Source organism: Pithys albifrons, chromosome 11, assembly GCF_047495875.1.
Source record: "Pithys albifrons albifrons isolate INPA30051 chromosome 11, PitAlb_v1, whole genome shotgun sequence".
Taxonomy (NCBI): domain Eukaryota; kingdom Metazoa; phylum Chordata; class Aves; order Passeriformes; family Thamnophilidae; genus Pithys; species Pithys albifrons.
The window spans coordinates 10,655,935-10,673,908 of record NC_092468.1 but is presented as its reverse complement, the minus strand read 5'-3'; the positions used below and the strand labels follow the sequence as shown (position 1 = coordinate 10,673,908).

Sequence of the window (17,974 nt, the reverse complement as noted above, 5' to 3'; positions counted from 1 at the left end):
AGATAGATAGATAGATAGATAGATAGATAGATAGATAGATAGACAAACTTCAGCGTGCTAAAGAGCCAGGAGTGATGGCATAGCAAATGAGTGAAATCTATTTGAAATGCAAATAGTCAAAACACCAGCTAAAGAAAGCAGACAAATATTAATTAAAAAAAATTGCTTAGTTTTTCAGCCAATAAAGTCATGACTGCAATGTGAGTGTGAAAACACGGTTTAGAACTATAGAGTCATTAAGGCTGTAAAGGGCCTTACCATGGTTGTGTCCAGCCATTAACTCGCACTCCGAGGGCCACATCCACACACCTCTCCAACACTGCCAGGGTAGTGATTCCCCCATTCCCTGGGCTGGCTGTTCAGTGCCTGACCACTCATTCTGGGATGTTTTATTTCATGCCAAATGTAACCTCCCCCATGGCACACCTGGAGGCCATTTCCACATCTTGTCAGTTGTTACTCGGGAAAAGGGACCACATCCTGCTAGAACCTCCTTTCAGGGAACACTTTCCTGCAGACCAAACACCCACATCTCCCTCAGTTGCTCCTCATCAGACTTGGGCCCCAGATCCCTCACCAGCTCCATTGCCCTTCTCTGGTCAAGCATTTAATCAAAGACAGAGGAAAAAATGTGATTGAAAAGAGATAACCAACACAGACTCATTAAGAGATTAATGGTAGAGCTAAATATTTGAGCCGAACTTTATACTGAAATGACTGTAGAACATCAATAGAGGGAAGCAGTAAACACATTTTCATTTAACCAATCTCACAGCCCAAATTGTTGACAATGGATCAATAGAACACAGTCCCACTCAGTGTTTAATAATACGTGACTTTTCCAAGAACACCCATATGGCTCCCTACAGCTTCACTTTGAAGACAGTCCTTTGGTTTTTGAAAGCCAGGAAGTAAAATACAATGGCCACTTCCAAACTTACTTCAGAACATGGCTGGGGGACAAAGTGGTCTCTGAGTTTTTCATTCTTGTTTGTTTAAATGTTTTGTCTTGTTTGCATGTGGTAAGTCTTGAAGCAGATAAGAAATATTTTTATTGAAAACAGTCTGAACAACCTTCTAGCTAAATTCACATACTTGGATCAAGCCTATTCAAAAATAATTCTTTGAACAACCCCAAGTTGTGGTGGTCTCCAGTTTCTTAACAACTTCTTGTATTTGTTTAGCGTGATTTGTATCCACACAGCTTACAATTTCAGAATATAAATATTTTTCTGCTCTTTTAATTTATGTGAACAATGAACAAGGCATGGACACTGCTCCCTACATTAACACTTAGTCTGTTCATCATAAACATGGATTGATGAAGGTTTTCTGGTACCTTCAGTTTTACTTAACACCAACTGGAAGAGCTACATTTAATATTTTTAGTCAAATTTAAAGACTTAATACTTCTCTAGAGCGTTAATACACAGTGTCTGCAGTTCCACTATAACTTACATATTAAGCATCTCTCCACTTCTGTGCTTCTGTTTGCATCATTGAATCAATTATTACGATATTCTTGAGCAATCATTGTTTCAAGGTTTTCCATATATTATACCAACAGGTTTTTTTGGTTTGTTTTTCATGAGACACTAAAGGAAATGCAGGTCCAGTCAAAACAGGGTAGAGGGAAGTGGAAAGACCATGACGTCAGTACCCGTTCATCAGGTTGTCCCCGCACTTTCTTGCAGTAAATCTCCATCGGAACATGGACGCCTCACAGTGTGTCATCACCTGGAATTAAGAAGCAATAATGACACTGGAAAATAAGAAGTCAAATCAAGCCTCTTCTCTCACCTCCTTTCCTTGCTTCTCTAAGCCTCAGATTAGGGAGCAGTGGAGTCAGAAAGAAGGTAATCCCTCTAAGCTTTGTGCCTGCTGTCCATGCTGACCCAAAGAGGCACTGACATAATGGCCTTGTTTGCTCCATTCCTGTATAGTAGCTATTAAAAATCACTGACCACCTGAGTAGGGGACAAGGAGCTAACACTATGCTGAGACAAAACTTTTCCCAGCGTGTTACCCAGAGCATGCCTGAATGTAAAATACATATATAGTGACTTTGTCTATGACAAAACAGAAACAGAGTTGTGGGACAGGTAGGATTACCTGAGAAGGCTTTAGGCAGAAAAGGTAAAATGGTGGTGAGGGAGTGAAGGAGTTACTATTACTACTTACCACTAGCCAAGCAGGGATTCTGATGATACAGCAGACTGAGCAGATGTCCATACCATTAAACCTTCACTGTTAAGCAGAAATTCAACTCTTCATGAAGTTCATGGAAATGAGCAACTAGTGTATGATTTTAGAAGAAAAATTTTCATACTATGGGGCAAAACTGTTGCCCTGATATTTTTTTAGTATCTAAAAACTGCACACAGCATCTGAATCATGAAAGCCCAGCTTCAAAGAATGTACACTATAGGGAGTTAAAAACTGTCTACACTGGAAAAAAAAATGCTGAGACATACAACCATGATGAGATAATGAGTTTTTATGTACAGAGATGAAAAGTATTGGTGATATCACCCCACAAGATATCAGTTGCTCCCTGTACATTTTTGCTTATGTCAACAGCTTCCAGGAGTGGCAGAAACTTAAGATACTATAAACCTCATCAGTCTATGTTTAAGTGCCTTTGAAAGGCTGCAATATACCCTTATCTACAGTGCTGGAGAAAACTGTGTCAGTCAATGTGAAGCTAAATCAATGCAGTTAACAATGAGGAGCTTGCTTTTGAGAACCCTGGATTCTTCCTGCCCACACGGATTCTGAAAATCTTTTCTTGAGCCAATGTACCATCCCAAGGAAAACAAGAAGCAAGTATTTCTGACTCAAATATGCTTGCAGCCTGATTTAAACTTGTATCATGACCCACTTGTTTGTTCTGAAGTAGGTCAATCTGTGGTATGCTGAACTCAATCAGAAAGGCCAGCCCAAGAATAGTGTGAGTTAAGGGAAAGATGTAGAAAGCCACATCCTATTTCTGTTATGTCAGTATTGGGTGCAGTGAATTTTTACTAAGGGGAGTTTTTGTGTGCTGTCCCTTCTCATAATTGTCAGGTCTGTCAAATGTAAAAGGACTGTGCTCTGACAGTTCCTTGTTCCTGCTTGGTGAATTAAATGGGTTTACATAAGGTATTTTCAATGTTGTTTTATTCTGGCATAGATAACTTGCTTCCTCTTGCCCAAACAGACTCAATCATAAACATAGTCTCTGTGCATTGATAGAGCTCCTTCTCACTTCTGCTCTGTTATTTCCAGTGCTAATCATTGTGCCACAGCCATGAAAATTGTTAAAACTCTATTACTTGTATGAGGAACATGATCTTCAGGGAGTTTACTGTTTTCTAGGTAAGAGTTATACTAAGAGAAAAAAATGACAGTGTGTTACAGAACAGACAAAGTGTTCTCTTTCCAAAAGATTGTTTTCATCTTTGCGTGGCTGTTTTCATCAATTTAAAAATCTAAAATTAAGAAAATTATTCCTAGTTGCAATTTTCCAAGGAAGTGTGTCACCTAAAAATTTCTGTTCAAACAAATGGATGTGCTGTTCACCCACAGTGAGACAATAATGAGTAGTGAAAAGGAACAGTCTCTTCTTTGCTCTTTTCTTCCACCTTCAATTTCTGACAAACTGCTTGCACATCCCCTGCAGTCAGGCAATTCCATACATCCTTACTTGTCCACTTTTTAAGGAAGAGTCTTTCCTCTTAAACTCACCAGGCTGATGAGTTGACCTGACAACAAAAAATCCTCAACACAAAAAACCCAATAAGAAATACTTATCCTGCCATTTCTGAGAAGAACTTGAAAGTGCCTTTAAACTTTCTTTCCATGGCCCAGACCATGGGGTGCTGAAGACCTTTTGATTAAGTAGAGCTCTGCATCATCCAGGCAAAGCTGGTGGGATGGAGGAATTACGCAAATATTCTGTGGTCAGATTGTCTGAGCTGCAAGATGAAAGACTGTGAGTTTTCTAGATGCACCTAGTGAGAAAAATAGAGGAGCTCTTCTACACATACATAACACACAATTGGGTCAAACCGTGAGTTGGGAGAAGAAAACTCTTGACGAATAACAGGATTTCTAGTGAGTGTACAAAAGAATTGAATAACTTAAGTAGTGACAACCACTTCATTTTAGAAAATTCAGCTTCAATAAGTAGAATTTTGTTCATCTCACCATTGTTTTTAATTTAAAAAACCAAAGCTCTTTTGTGAATTTATGTTTCATTTTTATAATGCCAAAACCATTATGTTTTCTACATTTTCTACTATTCTGTGATTCTAAATTTGGAGGATGCTATAGTGTGAGCAACTCTTTGAGATTTGCATCATCTCTGAAAGACATTTTGACCATTATTCCTAGTCATAAAAACATGAAACATTCACATGCTCAAAGGAACCCATAATCATCTTTAGGAACCAGCTCTATTAAATGTGCATTTATAAAAAGAAATCACTGTAGTAAGGCATTTGGCTAAACTATTATTATATTTCAGATATGCATGACAAACTTTTACATGAATATTTTGATTTCTATTCCCTAAATACAGCTATATAACAAAGATTATTCATATGTGAGATATTGCCACATTTGGCGGAACAGTTGAAGTTGCTCTACACCTTGATTTATCTGCCAAATTAAACCTATCATTCTCAAAGTCCCATTTTTCTACTTTGTAAGTTTATAGTGTTATCACCAGCTTTGTGCCTCACCAATGATTCTGCAAGGATATTAATTAGTAATTTAATCTTGACATGGTAATTGACAGTATTACTGCAAATTGGACCACTAACTTGAACCCATGTCACTGGCACAACTCTAATCAGATGGCTTGATCAGCCAGTGTGTAGCACCTTTCTATCTGCTCCCCCTAGCTGTGAGTCTGTAGCTCCTAACAGATGGCAATGTTTCTCTGCCCTGGGTACCTAAGGATGCCATCTGCTGTCACCTCAATATTTGTGTGTATGAATTCTTGGTACAGAGTTTATCCCCCTTGCAAGCCATGTTCCTTCAAGAACAATATATGTTTTGACTGAATTTTATCATCCAAAAGATGATAAAGGACAATGAGTCAAGTACTTGTTGTACTAGACCATCCTACACATAACATTTTTGCCTACACATAAATGTTTGCCTTTGCTTATGGGCATGTTGCCAGGAGAGAAGAGAGTTACAGCTTGAATCACAACAGTACCTAAAGTTTGGCTAAGAAATTAGAAAGGCTTTGTGCTCTGTCTTGTACACTCTAGTACATGGCTTCACTCATGATGGTAGCCCAACTGCAGTATTTCAGTGTTTCATGTTTCCTAAGCTGCTTTATCCTGTAGCTGTCTGTCACACGGACCCTGTCATTCAGGCTTTCTCACCAGGAAACCCATGTCCTGGGCCACACTGTTCCCATTTTCAGAAGCCATTTTCTCTCTCTCCCTCACTCTTCCAATAAGTATGTCTTACCAAGTGTCAGCTAACAGAAAAGGATATTTGATATCTTGCTTTTTGCTTACAAATAAAATTGTTACTTTATTTTAGGGGTATAAGTGAAGTCACAGAAGCAAAACTACAGAAATGCTGTTGCAAATTAATAAGAATTAACAGTAGTACTTTAGTCTCTACTTTTCCCATGACATATTCCCATTCTAATCACACAGTATTCTAAATTTCATCTGCTGCTTTTACATTTAACATGCAATTTGGATTGCATAATCTTTGAAAAATGCTATCAATTCAAGGAAGCTCAAAGACTATTAAACAAGTGCCTGGATTTATTTATGGTAGCAGCTACACGAGCTACTGTGGTTAATGTATAACAGCAGCCACAGGACTGCACCTCTTGCATGTTGTATTTAAGTGTTCAACAATAGCAACTCTAGGAGAGCTTTGGCTGGAAGTTATCTGCAGGTGGAAATGCAGGAGGAAGAAACACAGCAATTTAAAAGCCTTTACAGAGTTAGGACTGCAACAATGCACAGTTAAGGCTGACACCTCCCAGAACAGAGCAACCACAAGATCATGGGAACACAGATCAGAGTTTTCATCTATGTACAGTCATACAACCATAATTGCTTAGTAAAGTTAGCATGCACAATGCACTGGGTTTAGTCTGGAGACTAAAAGGTTCTTTTACGATTCATATTTTGGCAAAAGATGTTGCCTGTAGCCTTGTATTTGGAACAAGACTGCCAGGGTGTAACACAGCTGAGCTCAGCACAGAGGAGGCTTGTGAAAATTGATCCATCTATAGTGGTTTGATGTTTATCCACTTAGATGGATGCCATTGAAATCAAGTGACAGTGTCATGAGCCTAAAGCCCTTCTTGGTTCAGGAGTTCCCTGATTCAATTCTCAACAAAATTACAGCTGAGTGCATCAGGAGTGGTCAGGCTTGTTGCAATGCTAATTGAAAATAACTGACTGATTATCAACATGCCTTTAAAGGAACTAAAAGTGCCATTGACACTAAGCATACCCAGTAGTGCTTGGGTTTCAAATACACTTGAAAACATGCACACCTCAGGCTAAGGACCTTCACACACCTGTCTCTTGCATTTGTATGTGCTTTACATCTCCCCTTTGCGTGGAAGGTGGTAAAAACAGATGAGGAACAAGAAAAAGTCTTGAGCTGATAGCCTAGAGCAGTGCAGCAAATAACTTCTTAGTACTTGGCCAGCAGGTGAAATGTGGCAGGTTTTATATTCTAACAGCAAAATTAAATCAGCAGTTTTGCTATTCCTTTCAAAAATCACTGTCCATTCAATGTTGAGTTATTTTGTTGCATTGTGGAGGAGTGGGATTAAACATTTATTAAGAAATTAATAAACATAATTACGATTCCATATGTGATCAGAAAGTATTTGAAAAAGCCTAACAAAAATGCTGCAGTTTCCTGATTGAGAATGGTGTGCCATTGCTTTAGGGGGGGGGGGGGGAAAGGAATGAAAAAAGAAGCAAAAAATAGATAAATAAACCAATCAAAAATAAACAAACAAAAATCACACAAAGAATATATACAAATAGGATTCAATAGTAGTACTTCAGCTGGCACAAGAACCATTGAGGACTGGTCTCAATAGAGTGCAAGCAGGAGACTTTGAAACTGAAGTGTGAAGTTGTGCCGAGACTTCGATGGGAAAGCTCTTAAACACACTTCCCAAATGATATCCAAGATGTAATAAAAAGCTTCAGCATTTTGAAAAAAAAATTTTTTTGAAAAATTATATAAATGAAAGGGGAAAAGTCTCCAAATAATCATCATCATCTAATTGTGCATCTCAAATTATTCAACAAAATTGCACATGCTGATCAAGGAGCTGAAGGCCAAGGATAGAGAAGAAAAAGAAACTCATCTACACAGGTGCAAAACAGTCCCATCAAAGTAATCAGGATTCAGGTTTTCCTTTAAATGGTCTTGATTTACAAAGCTGTCAGAACTTTTAACTGACCCTTTAAGGTAAACATGCCTCTGATCCGATGATTTCAGAGATGCAGCATTCACTTATGATACCTATTTGTATCCTTAGGAATTCAGGAAGGGACATGTTATTTTTACATGGACTTTTGTACTAGTAACATAACAACCTTATCAACTTCTAATATTGAGCATAGAAACAAATATTTTCAATTTTTTTTCTTCAAAAGAGGTTGGTTATTAAAAAAATCAACCAAAATAAGAGGAACAAAAAAGAAATCCTGCAAGTCTTAACTCTATGGGTGAAGCATAGGGAGTTTTGTAGCAAAGCAACCATGGATTAGCAGAGGAAGGATGAGTTACAGAAGCAATAACAAACTTTATAACAGGCCCAACTAAGGAGTAAAGAATCACCCACATAATTCCACATATTTATCTTCACTTTCTTATTTTTCTCCCCTGCTTTGAATTCACTGGCCCAATCTCCAGAGTTTTCTGCACCAGGTTCATCACAGCTCTGGCTCCTGAGATCTCCACCAATGCACACAATGTTCCCAAGGTGGGCTTGAGGAACTCCACCCTCTGACACTCCTAACACAAACTTATTCTTCTTGTCTATACCAGTTTGTTAGTATCTGATTTAACCTATGAAGTCTTGGAGCCCAAATAGGAGTCCACACTAGTTCTCGCAGGTATGAGGCAGAGCTCTGCCCAGAAGTTAGGGGAAAACCCAGGGAAGGTGCTGGGTAATTACTCCTCCCTGAGAATCTGTGATTTTCTCACCTGATATCCTCAATATCCTCACCTGCTGGAAATTAAAGCTAAATAATCTTGCTCCCTCCTCTTTCAAGGGCACCAAAATATTTTTAATTTAAATTAAAATTAATGCTTGTATCTCTATGACTAAAAGGTACCAAAAGTCAAGGTGTAAATTTATCTGTAAGACTCCAGTGCTGACAGTGAGGAGGCTACACTTAGACAACCTACATGGTCACGTCCCTGAAGGTCACACTGGCCATGTAATAGTACATAAAATGCTGAGCAGCCTTTCCCATTCAACCTGCACCCATCTCCTACATTCCATGAAGTTCCATTACTTCTCTCAGGCATCGCTGACCTCCATCAAGACATCCCTCATCAGAAAAACTTCATTATGCTGAAAGCCATAGGATACCAGAGGAAATACAAAAAGAACAGAAAAGCACCGCAGATTTCTCCTATAGAGAGACCTTTCAACTGAGAGCAGACTGTGATACCCTAATCTATCCTCAGTGGACAGGGTAGAAGCTTGCCTAGTGACAGCATGTGTAAGTTTCCTTCTGAATAAATAAAGAAACTGGTAAAAGAAAGTCTCTCAAGTCCAGTTAAGATCAAACTGAGCTAAAACAGGGTTTTGTGTTAAGCAAGAGCTTGATATATAGCAGTTGTCTGGGGGTAAGGAAGGAATTGTATCCTGTAGAGGTCATAGCTAACCCTAGGGCAAACAAAATGAGCAAGGTGGAAAGTGGCTTTAACAGGTGTCAACACACTTGTGTAATTGTTTCAGCCAGAGGCTCATAAGCAAAGGGATTAATTTCAAGGGGAAGGCATATTTTTCAATGAAAAAAATATATCACACAAAAAGTGCCAATTTTAACATTTATTTTTTTTAAACTCCAATTTCCATCTTTTTTCCTCAGGCAGACTTTGTTTAACAATAGCTCAAGAAGTATTATAATGCCAACTACAGCTAAAGGAAAATATTTTGGCACAAGACTGTAATAAAATAAACAGAATAAATAACCTGCTTTACACAGGGGGAACAAAACAAAAATAACATGCAATAAACTTGATAAAATTTACATTCTGTACAACAGCTTAAGTTAGTCTTTACTAAATAGTATCCTGTCATATTAGTAACACACACATATTATTAAAAATAGAAACTGTAAGAAAATGCTTAATTCAAGCAAAACAGCGATGCAATATGAATCAACTGGAGTAGATCAGTGGTTCAAAAGAAGCCTGAGTTGGAGGTGAATAAGCACACAGCAGTGTACAAGATGATCTCAACGGAGAGGTTGAACCCACTGGCTCTTCAGACATGTCTGTGTTTAGTTCCCTGCTGGAAACCATATCAGACTGACATCCTTTTGAGCTTGTGGCTGTTGAAAGAAAGAGAGAACACACATAAATAAAGATCCCAGCCATAGGTCAGTTATATGTTTCTCTTTTTATATGTTTGTATGTTTCTCTTCTCTGAGAGAACAGGCAGAAAATGGGACATGTGACATGACTACTCCTGAGAAGACTCTAAAAAGGAGTTGCCAGTTCTGACAGGAGATGGAAAGACAAATGTGTTCATCAATACCATCAGAAGTGGCATTCAGAAGACTTAAGAAACAGGCTTTCATACATGCCCTGTTTTCCTCAGCCTAGCAGTATTTAAATCTTTAGATTCCTACCTCAGGAAAAGAAGATGTTTCTTCACCCAGCCTTCCTTAGGATTTACACACGCCTTCAGCCCACTGTTGGTGTGGAAACTGAAAAAGAAATAATGATGAAGAAACCAGTAAATCATTATAAATCTCTGCTAGCAAATATTATGAAGATGCATTTTGTCAAAAACAGGTGTTGTAGTTAGTCTAAATAATGAACAATTGCAACTGCTTTTGTAAATGCCACTTATATATGGGTTATTCCAAACTCCTCCAATATTTGAACAAAAAGGAACACCTAATGAAATTCAAATGTAATGGCTGTTTCAGTCTCAGGGATCAATTTTTGCACCATACAGTTGTGTTCAATTTATTTCATCTATTGAGACAAAGACCTTTGCTGGATACCAGAAATAATTTGTTAGGGTAAGGAGATCAGTTGCTGCCAAGTTAAGGTGACAGATCAAGATCTAGGAGGGCCAAAACCTTGTGGAAAAGGAAATCCGATCTCTGTGAATTAGGAGAACTATTGACACTAATGTGTCTGCTAACAGCTCTTGGCAAGGGAAACCTTGTGTTGACTAGAGTGGCGCTCAACTGGAGACGAGACATGCCTTTGCACAGCTGATTCCTAAACAGTCAGATTTATTATTTACATTCTAGACTGCCCCATGAGCTATCAGTCCCTATCAACTAGAGTCTGTGTTTTGTTTACAGGTACTGTATACAATTTATTCAGGTAACTTAGCTTTTGGATAAAGCAAGAAAAACCATAACATTATAACATTCAAATCAGTGTTTCTGCCCAAACAGACATCCTAAGGTTAACACGTCAGAAAAAACTAGAGGTTGTTTGGAAAAGTAACTTACATGATGGCAGGGATGTCACAGACTTCACTGGAGAGCTGTTCAGTGTAACCCTTCAGGGCCCACCGGGGCAGACGCACTTTGGTGTAAGACAGGCAGCAATCCTGATTGCTCTGTGCTGCAAGGAAGGAAAACAAGGAAATAAGACCCATTTGGCCCAAGCTGAAGTGCTGTCTGGGTACTTGCTGTTCAGCCCCCCAACTATCCAGGTCACTCTTGAGAGAAGAGGAGGATAAGGAGCATATTTTTCTGAAACCATTCCCTTCCACCTCCCCGTGCTCCTGGTGCCAGCTGAGAGCAGCGCCAGAGCCGCTTCCCGGGGCAGAACGGCGGCGTTCACTCACCTTCGGAGGTGCCGCACAGGAGCAGCGCCAGGAGCCCCAGCAGGGAAAATAGGACCATGCTCTTGCTGCTCACGCCAGCCATTCCTGCTGCACACACACAGCTGTACTCCAGAGAGTGCTCGGCTGCCGCTGCCTGTCCTGCCAGCCCTGCCGCACCTCCACCTGCTTATAAAGAGCCAGCAGGAGCCGCGGGAATTCACATGCGGGCGGGTTCCACTGTCATTAGCGGGTTTCCCCACGGCAATTTCCATGGTGCCTGATTTGGCCCCACACACCTTCCTGGTACTGTAGATAACAGTGTACTGGGGAATACTTTTTTTTTTTTTTAAAGTAGCTTAATGTATTCAGTCTCAAAGAAAAGGAAATAAAAGGCTGTGAGGTAATGGTTCTGTGGGTGAAGCACGTATAGTTTTAGGGTAGGAGTGTGGGTTGTGAAATGAGGGAAGTCAAATGTAGGTAACTCTCAGTGTTACCTACAGAAACTGTGTCTGCTGTGCTCTAGTTTAATAAACCCAGGCTGGGGGCCGAGGGACGTGGGCCGGCCCAGCCAGATTCGTTTCAGGACGTCATGCTCACAGGAGCTGGGTCACCAGCTGCAGTGATACCAAAGCACTACATTAATATTTATTGGTTGGCTGACACAGTAACATCAGGCTTTGCAGATTACTGCTTTCTGAAATCTAGACTGTAGTATTGGCAAGGACATGTGAGCAACATTGAGTATTCATGGAAAATAGGTTTCTTTAGTTTCCTTTACCATGAATTCCTTGCCATCACTTTCTGCCCATGTGTTACATATCTGAACTATTTAATCTAAAACAGAGTTAGCTTAAAAGCAACTTGAAATAGGGTCTATATTTTCCACTGAATCTGTGCTGTACAAAACACATTAATGCTGCTTCCTAAATGGTAGCTGTTGCTTTCCTGACCCAAACTACCTGAGTATTGTGATTCCTGAACATTCAACAACAACAAAAAAAACAATCTTAAAATTGCCTCACATGGCTCTGGAGAAAGCCCCGGGGAGGGGCTCTGTCACCACTGCAAGTAAACTGTGTGAGCTGCTGCTGAAGGACGGTGCTTTCCCATGCTGTTTGAGCATCTGTGTGAAGCTAATGGGTTGGCTGCAGGCCCTGTCCTGGTCAGCCAGTGTACACAGGAGCTGCTACCAGCTCTAGGTACTTACAGAGTAACCTGAGCTTTAAGTGGTTTCTTTTTCTCCTAAGGTAATGCTCCAAAGGTATGCTCAGGGACATGGTCATCCTTCACAGACTGCCCGTACCACTTTCGAAGGATGAGTTTCTGCTATTTCTTTCTAGAAACGTAAACAGCTTGAACTCTAGAACAGATTGTTATTCAGAGAAAATAATTTCTATAATATATATTAGCCAAAATTTAGGGAAGCTTGTATGGCTGGGATACACATGAACAGCTTTGCAGTGTGCATGGCAACACGCATGCTGGAGATGCTTCTCTGCAGAGCCACAGCCACTGGCCCAAGGACAGGGGAGGAGGCAAACACAGAACCCCTGCCCTCATGTATGCTGCTTTTTGTAACTGTTCATGGATCATAGTGAAATACCATAAAAAATACATCAAGATCAGTGCTCTCAGTATGCAGCTATTTCTGCATGGTTTTAAGGGGTATCTGTCCACATTAGGCAATGTCTCAAAAGTTCCTAACTAGAATGGTAACACCTGAAAATAGGACAGTTTGGCTCAATAGTTTTTTCCTTTACATTCAGATTTCATGGATCCCAAATCTATTACACCTATACCCAACTTTGGTGTTTCTTATGTGTTTCCTAGGCCATACTGTTCTCTGCGTGGAGGTGGCCTTGCATCTCAAGTCTCCTTCTGCCTCTACAGCTCTATTTCTTCTCCATTCAGTGCTTTTTAGACAGAATCTTCTCATCCAAGCTTTGACACTCCCACCTAAGCACCAACAGTTTGGACACCAGAGCAGGGACACCATGAAGGCAGTGCTCACCCCATACTCCTGACCTCAAACAGTTTCTGTCACCCCACCAATGGCCATGGCTGGCAATGTGCCTTGTGTCACAGCTGGACTAGTGCTCATGGTGCTCCTTTTAACTGATGCTTGTTTGATTCATGGAATTAGGTGAAGATTTAGAATATAAACTGCAAGGAGAACTCCAGCTTCAGAAGTGCTGTCCTTTTGTTTGTCCTTAGTGTGGGCCAAGTATCTTCAGTTTATTTGCATAAAGTAATTAAAAAACAAAGCTGAAAGTTTTATTGCAAGCCGCCGAAGAAAGCTCTGCTAGTCATATCATGACACATCATTGTATCTTATCAGTCTATCACTTTTCAATCCCACAATGCAAATGGGAGGCAAAAAAATGTAGAAACACAGAGGTGCTTATGTGTTCAAGAGAAGTGGTTATTCATTATTCCCTGGAAACAAGGACATGTGACTGTTGTCCACCCTGACCCAACCAGACTTCCAGCCTGGTTTCCCTGAGCAGCTGCATGACCAAGCAGGGCCATATGGGCTGGCCGGGGACTGCCACAGGCAAGACTGGGCCAGTGGCACCTCCAAGCCGGTCCATGGGTCGGTTGCAGGTGGTCCCTGCCAGGCCAATAGTTTAGTGTCTTAATACCTCTGTAATCCAAAGGCTGCACATGGAGAAGTCAAAGAGGGGGCCACCAGGTCTGGGAGCCCAACAATGCCCTGCCCTGCAAGGCTGCGTGGGCAGGGCTGTGCTCAGAGTCTCCTCAGAGGGGAAGGGCCAAAGTGGCATCAGCCCCAAGTGGTGAAAAAGGAAATTCCCATTGGCCACAGGGAAACCCCCTCTCCACAGCAAACAGCTGAAGCACTGGGACAGCTTGCCCAGGAGAGGATGTGGGAGCCTAGTTTGAATACTCTTGCAGACACTCAGACCTCAGCTGGATGTGGCCCTTCTCTGAGCATGACCTTAATCTTGTGTTCCTTTCTAAGCCATGATTGAGCCCACATTATTTTTTTGCATGTCACCTTTAGCTCTCCTTTTATTTTCTTGTCTTCCTGATTTGACTTCGCTGTAAGCTTCTCAGCTTCCCTCGCTCCTGTTGCCCCTCCTCTGATTACCCCATAAACCTTGCTGTCCCTCCCTGATGTTGCACTCACAATAAGAGAAAACCCCAAAACACAGACTGACAGTGTTCAGTGTCTCCTGAACTTTCACTCCTGTTGTTCCAGGGGCCAGAGGGAACAAGGTCTCTGGGCTGCTCCATCCTGGAAATATGCTTCCCCTCTTTTATCCCAAAGGACTTCTACTCACAGAAGTACCTGCTGAAAGTCTGAAGTGCTGAAGGGACTTAATAGTTCAGCCTTGATAAATACTTCTATACCAGTGGAAAAATGGCATTATTTTTGGGGGGATGGGCTTGGCTCATTGCTCTGACCATCGTGGAGAAGGACAGAGGCAGACCACAAAGTTTCCAGGTACACATGGAGTTGTGTCAATAAAGCTATGTAGGTTTTCATCCAGAATCCTGCATATAAGAAGCTATATGCACACCAGGAATTTAGAACTGTACATGATTTGGAAAACAGCTTGAAATGCTTTGAAACTGTAGACCCACAATGGTAATCTGTTTGACCATGCAGCTCCTAAAACAATCCTGCAGATGCAAGGCTTAAAACACTCCATTAACTTCTGAAGAGAAAGACAGAGAAGGAATTTTATAATTATTAACTATTTGATTGATAGACTACAGCTTATAGTAACTTTAAGTCTAATATTAAACATGAAAGAGTACAATAAGAAGGCCTAAAACATATCGTACCTACTTGGATGTTGGCTACCGTCTGCATCTTTACCTGTATTCTACAATGAGAAACATATTGACACTTCTAATGGACTGGCAGTTAACCATAATTTCCATGTTTGTTCATCCACACAAAGAGATGTTGTTTTATTGCATATTATTACCTTGTCTGAACTGCTGAAAATAAAGCATTACAGCAATACAGTTGATCAATCAGGAAAAACAGAACCAAACAGGGGAAATTCCCTTCTGTATTTTCCAGTGGTTTGGGACTCCTTTGACAGAGCAGAAGGCATGAGGAGGCACTAGTTGAAAGGATTGTGGCCAAATGTGGGGATTTAATCATTGCACAATCCCTGATGATTAAACAGATAGTAAGTCCCAAGCACAAAAGTTCCAGAGGTAACTTGCTCAATATCTCTGGAGCTTTAGAGGCTGTGATGCAATCCAGTGATTTCATGCCGTTCAGAGTATGTGTGGCTGACAAAATCATTATCTGAAGGAAGGAGCTAATTTTCACTAATTACACATTACACTTCTTAAGTTGCAGGTCTAGAAATGTTACTGAATGATGTTGTTTTGATGCAATTATGGACAAATCATATGCCTATTGGGAGAAATTAACCTCCCATCTATTGAAAGTGCAGGTTATGAGGAGACTGGTACACCTGCTGTGAACATCCCAGCATCCATCCTAGCACTGCTGGTTGCTTGCTGCTACAGGTACTCAGTGTTCTGAGGGCAGATTTCTCTCCTTCTCAGTTAACTCTACCCTGTCCACAGCCCTTGGGGATAGCCAACCACCTTTTCACAGAAATGGACATCTCAAAGTTGAAAGCAAAGCTTGTAATTGGAAAGAAGGATGGAAAAAATAGTCTTTATTGGATTTGAATAGCAGGGTTTTGGTAGTAGACAGGCAACAAGGATGGCTTCTCTGAGAAGCTGCTAGAATCTTCTCCTATGTCTGACAGAGACAGTGCCATTTGGCTCCAAAGAGGGACTTATCAATGGACCAGAGAGACCCCAAACACTAACAGGGGCAGCACCTCTGGGATAAAGTATTTAGGAAGGGGAAAAATCCCTGTGTGACTGCAGACAGATAGAGGAGTGAGGATATGTGAGAGAAAGCACTCTGCAGACCCCAAGGTCAGTGCAGAAGGAGGGGGAAAATGTGCTTCAGATGCCAGAGCTGAGATTCCCCTGCAGTCTGTGGTGCAGACCGTGGTGAGGCAGCTGTGCCCCTGCAGCCCATGGAGGTCCATGGGGGAGCAGAGATCCACCTGCAGCCCCTGGAGGACCCCACATTGCAGCAGGGGGATGTCCAAAGGAGGCTGTGACCTCTTGGGAAGCCCATGCTGCAGCAGGCTCCCGGCAGGACCTGTGGCCCCATGGAGAGAGGAGCCCATGCTGGAGCAGGGAATGAGTGTGAGGAGTTCTGCCCATGAGGAGGAAGGAACAGCAGAGGTAGCATGTGATAAACTGACCAAAACCCCCATTCCCATCCCCCTGTGCTGCTGGGGGGGAGGAGGTAGAGAAAATCAGGAGTAAAGTTAAGCCCAGGAAGAAGGGAGGTGTGGAGGGAAAGTGCTTTAAGATTTGGTCTTATTTGTCATTATTCTACACTGATTTGATTGGTGATAAATTAAACTAATTTCCCCAGGCTGAGTCTGTTTTGCCCATGTTGGCAATTGGTGAGTGACTTCTCCCTGCTCTTATTTTGACCCAGGAACCTTTCCTTGTATTATCTCTCCTCTATCCAGCTGAGGAGAGGTGTGATAGAGAGGCTTTGGTGGACACCTGGCATCCAGTCAGGGTTAATCCACCATATAGTCAAAAGAAGAAACAATTAAAAGCTGCTTGCCAAGCTGATCTCTAGGTTTTATTATGGCTCTGTTTCTCTGCCAATTTAAATTTGTATTTGCCTTTAGCCATAATAAACACGACGACAGGAATATATTGACCAATACATTTCTGATTATTAAAGAAGTCAAGAAGTGCTGATTTTCTGCATGACTTCTACAAAGGTGGGAAAGAAGGGAAGGAATCACTTAAGACAATACACTATCTCCTGCAAGGGACTGAGACCATCAAGTGTCATTTGCAGACAAAATAAACCTGCTCACAAAAAGTATTAATGTAATTAAGTAATTAATGCAAATAATTATTTTAATGTAAGGATGTTAAACACATTACTACTTCATGTAACTAACTAATAATGTGTTTAACATTCTGAAATATTCACCGAAAAAAAGCTATTAGCAACTTTTCAGCATTAGAGTGGTAATGCAACCACACTGAAACTGAGCCTGAGGCTTCCGGTTCCCTCCAGCCCTTGCCTGGTCCCCTGTGCACAAGGCAGTCACTGCTGCTCCACTGCTGGAACTCAGCTCAGAGTTCCCCCGAGATGTACAGACCCCAGGGAAGATCTGGAGAAGGAGAATGGCTGCAGTTCAAATCCACAGCCTGAACATCAAAACCTTTTCCAGTACTAACAAATGCACTTTAAAAAGTACTTCAGAAATAGGAGGAAAAGGTGATAGTCCTTGGAAATTATGACAGAGATATACATGACTTTTGCCAGATCTTGAAAATTAATAGACAAGAGTAGAGTTAGGGGAAAAAAATATAGGATTTAAAATTTTTGTTAAAATGCAGTATTAGGTGGGCTGAAACTATTAATGAATTCAATTGAAACATGGTTTTGTATAAAATTAGAAGAGAATAATTTAGAAAATATGAAGCTGATTTTTTCCTTGTGTTATACATTTGCTTCCTCAAGTAGACCTAAAGCAAATAAAACAAACCTTATGAAATAAAGAGAAGAAAGGAGAACTAAGTAACATGAAGTGGTAAAGTTTCAGGTTTACCAAGAAAACTAATTGACTGAAGGTTTTACTAAGTCACACCTGACATATAGTACATGTGCTCAGTCTGGATTACCTTGCACTTGATTAACAAGCCGGTGTTTTGTCAGGCATTACTGGAAGACCAGCTTAAAAATATCCAGTAATACCAGCTTATTTCAGGTTGCCAAACAAAACTCCAAACAAAATTGTTTTTAAAAGCTGTTGGTTAACATAGTGGAGTGGCTGTCTCATGCAGCCTGGCAGAGTAGCCATGGTCCCAGGCCTTCTCAAGACAAGTGCTGCAATCACTGCA

At 40.9% G+C, this 17,974-nt stretch overlaps 1 protein-coding gene across 1 annotated transcript; it reads right to left on the bottom strand.

The window, feature by feature from the left end:
- Positions 1-9,040: 9,040 nt before the first annotated feature.
- Positions 9,041-11,190, bottom strand: CCL20 (C-C motif chemokine ligand 20). The gene is made up of 4 exons (XM_071566573.1): positions 11,045-11,190; positions 10,704-10,818; positions 9,861-9,938; positions 9,041-9,560 (listed from the first exon to the last, which is right to left on the bottom strand). The coding sequence occupies exons 1-4, from the start codon at positions 11,124-11,126 to the stop codon at positions 9,533-9,535; spliced, it is 303 nt and encodes a 100-aa protein (XP_071422674.1). The 5' UTR covers positions 11,127-11,190; the 3' UTR covers positions 9,041-9,532.
- Positions 11,191-17,974: the final 6,784 nt, after the last annotated feature.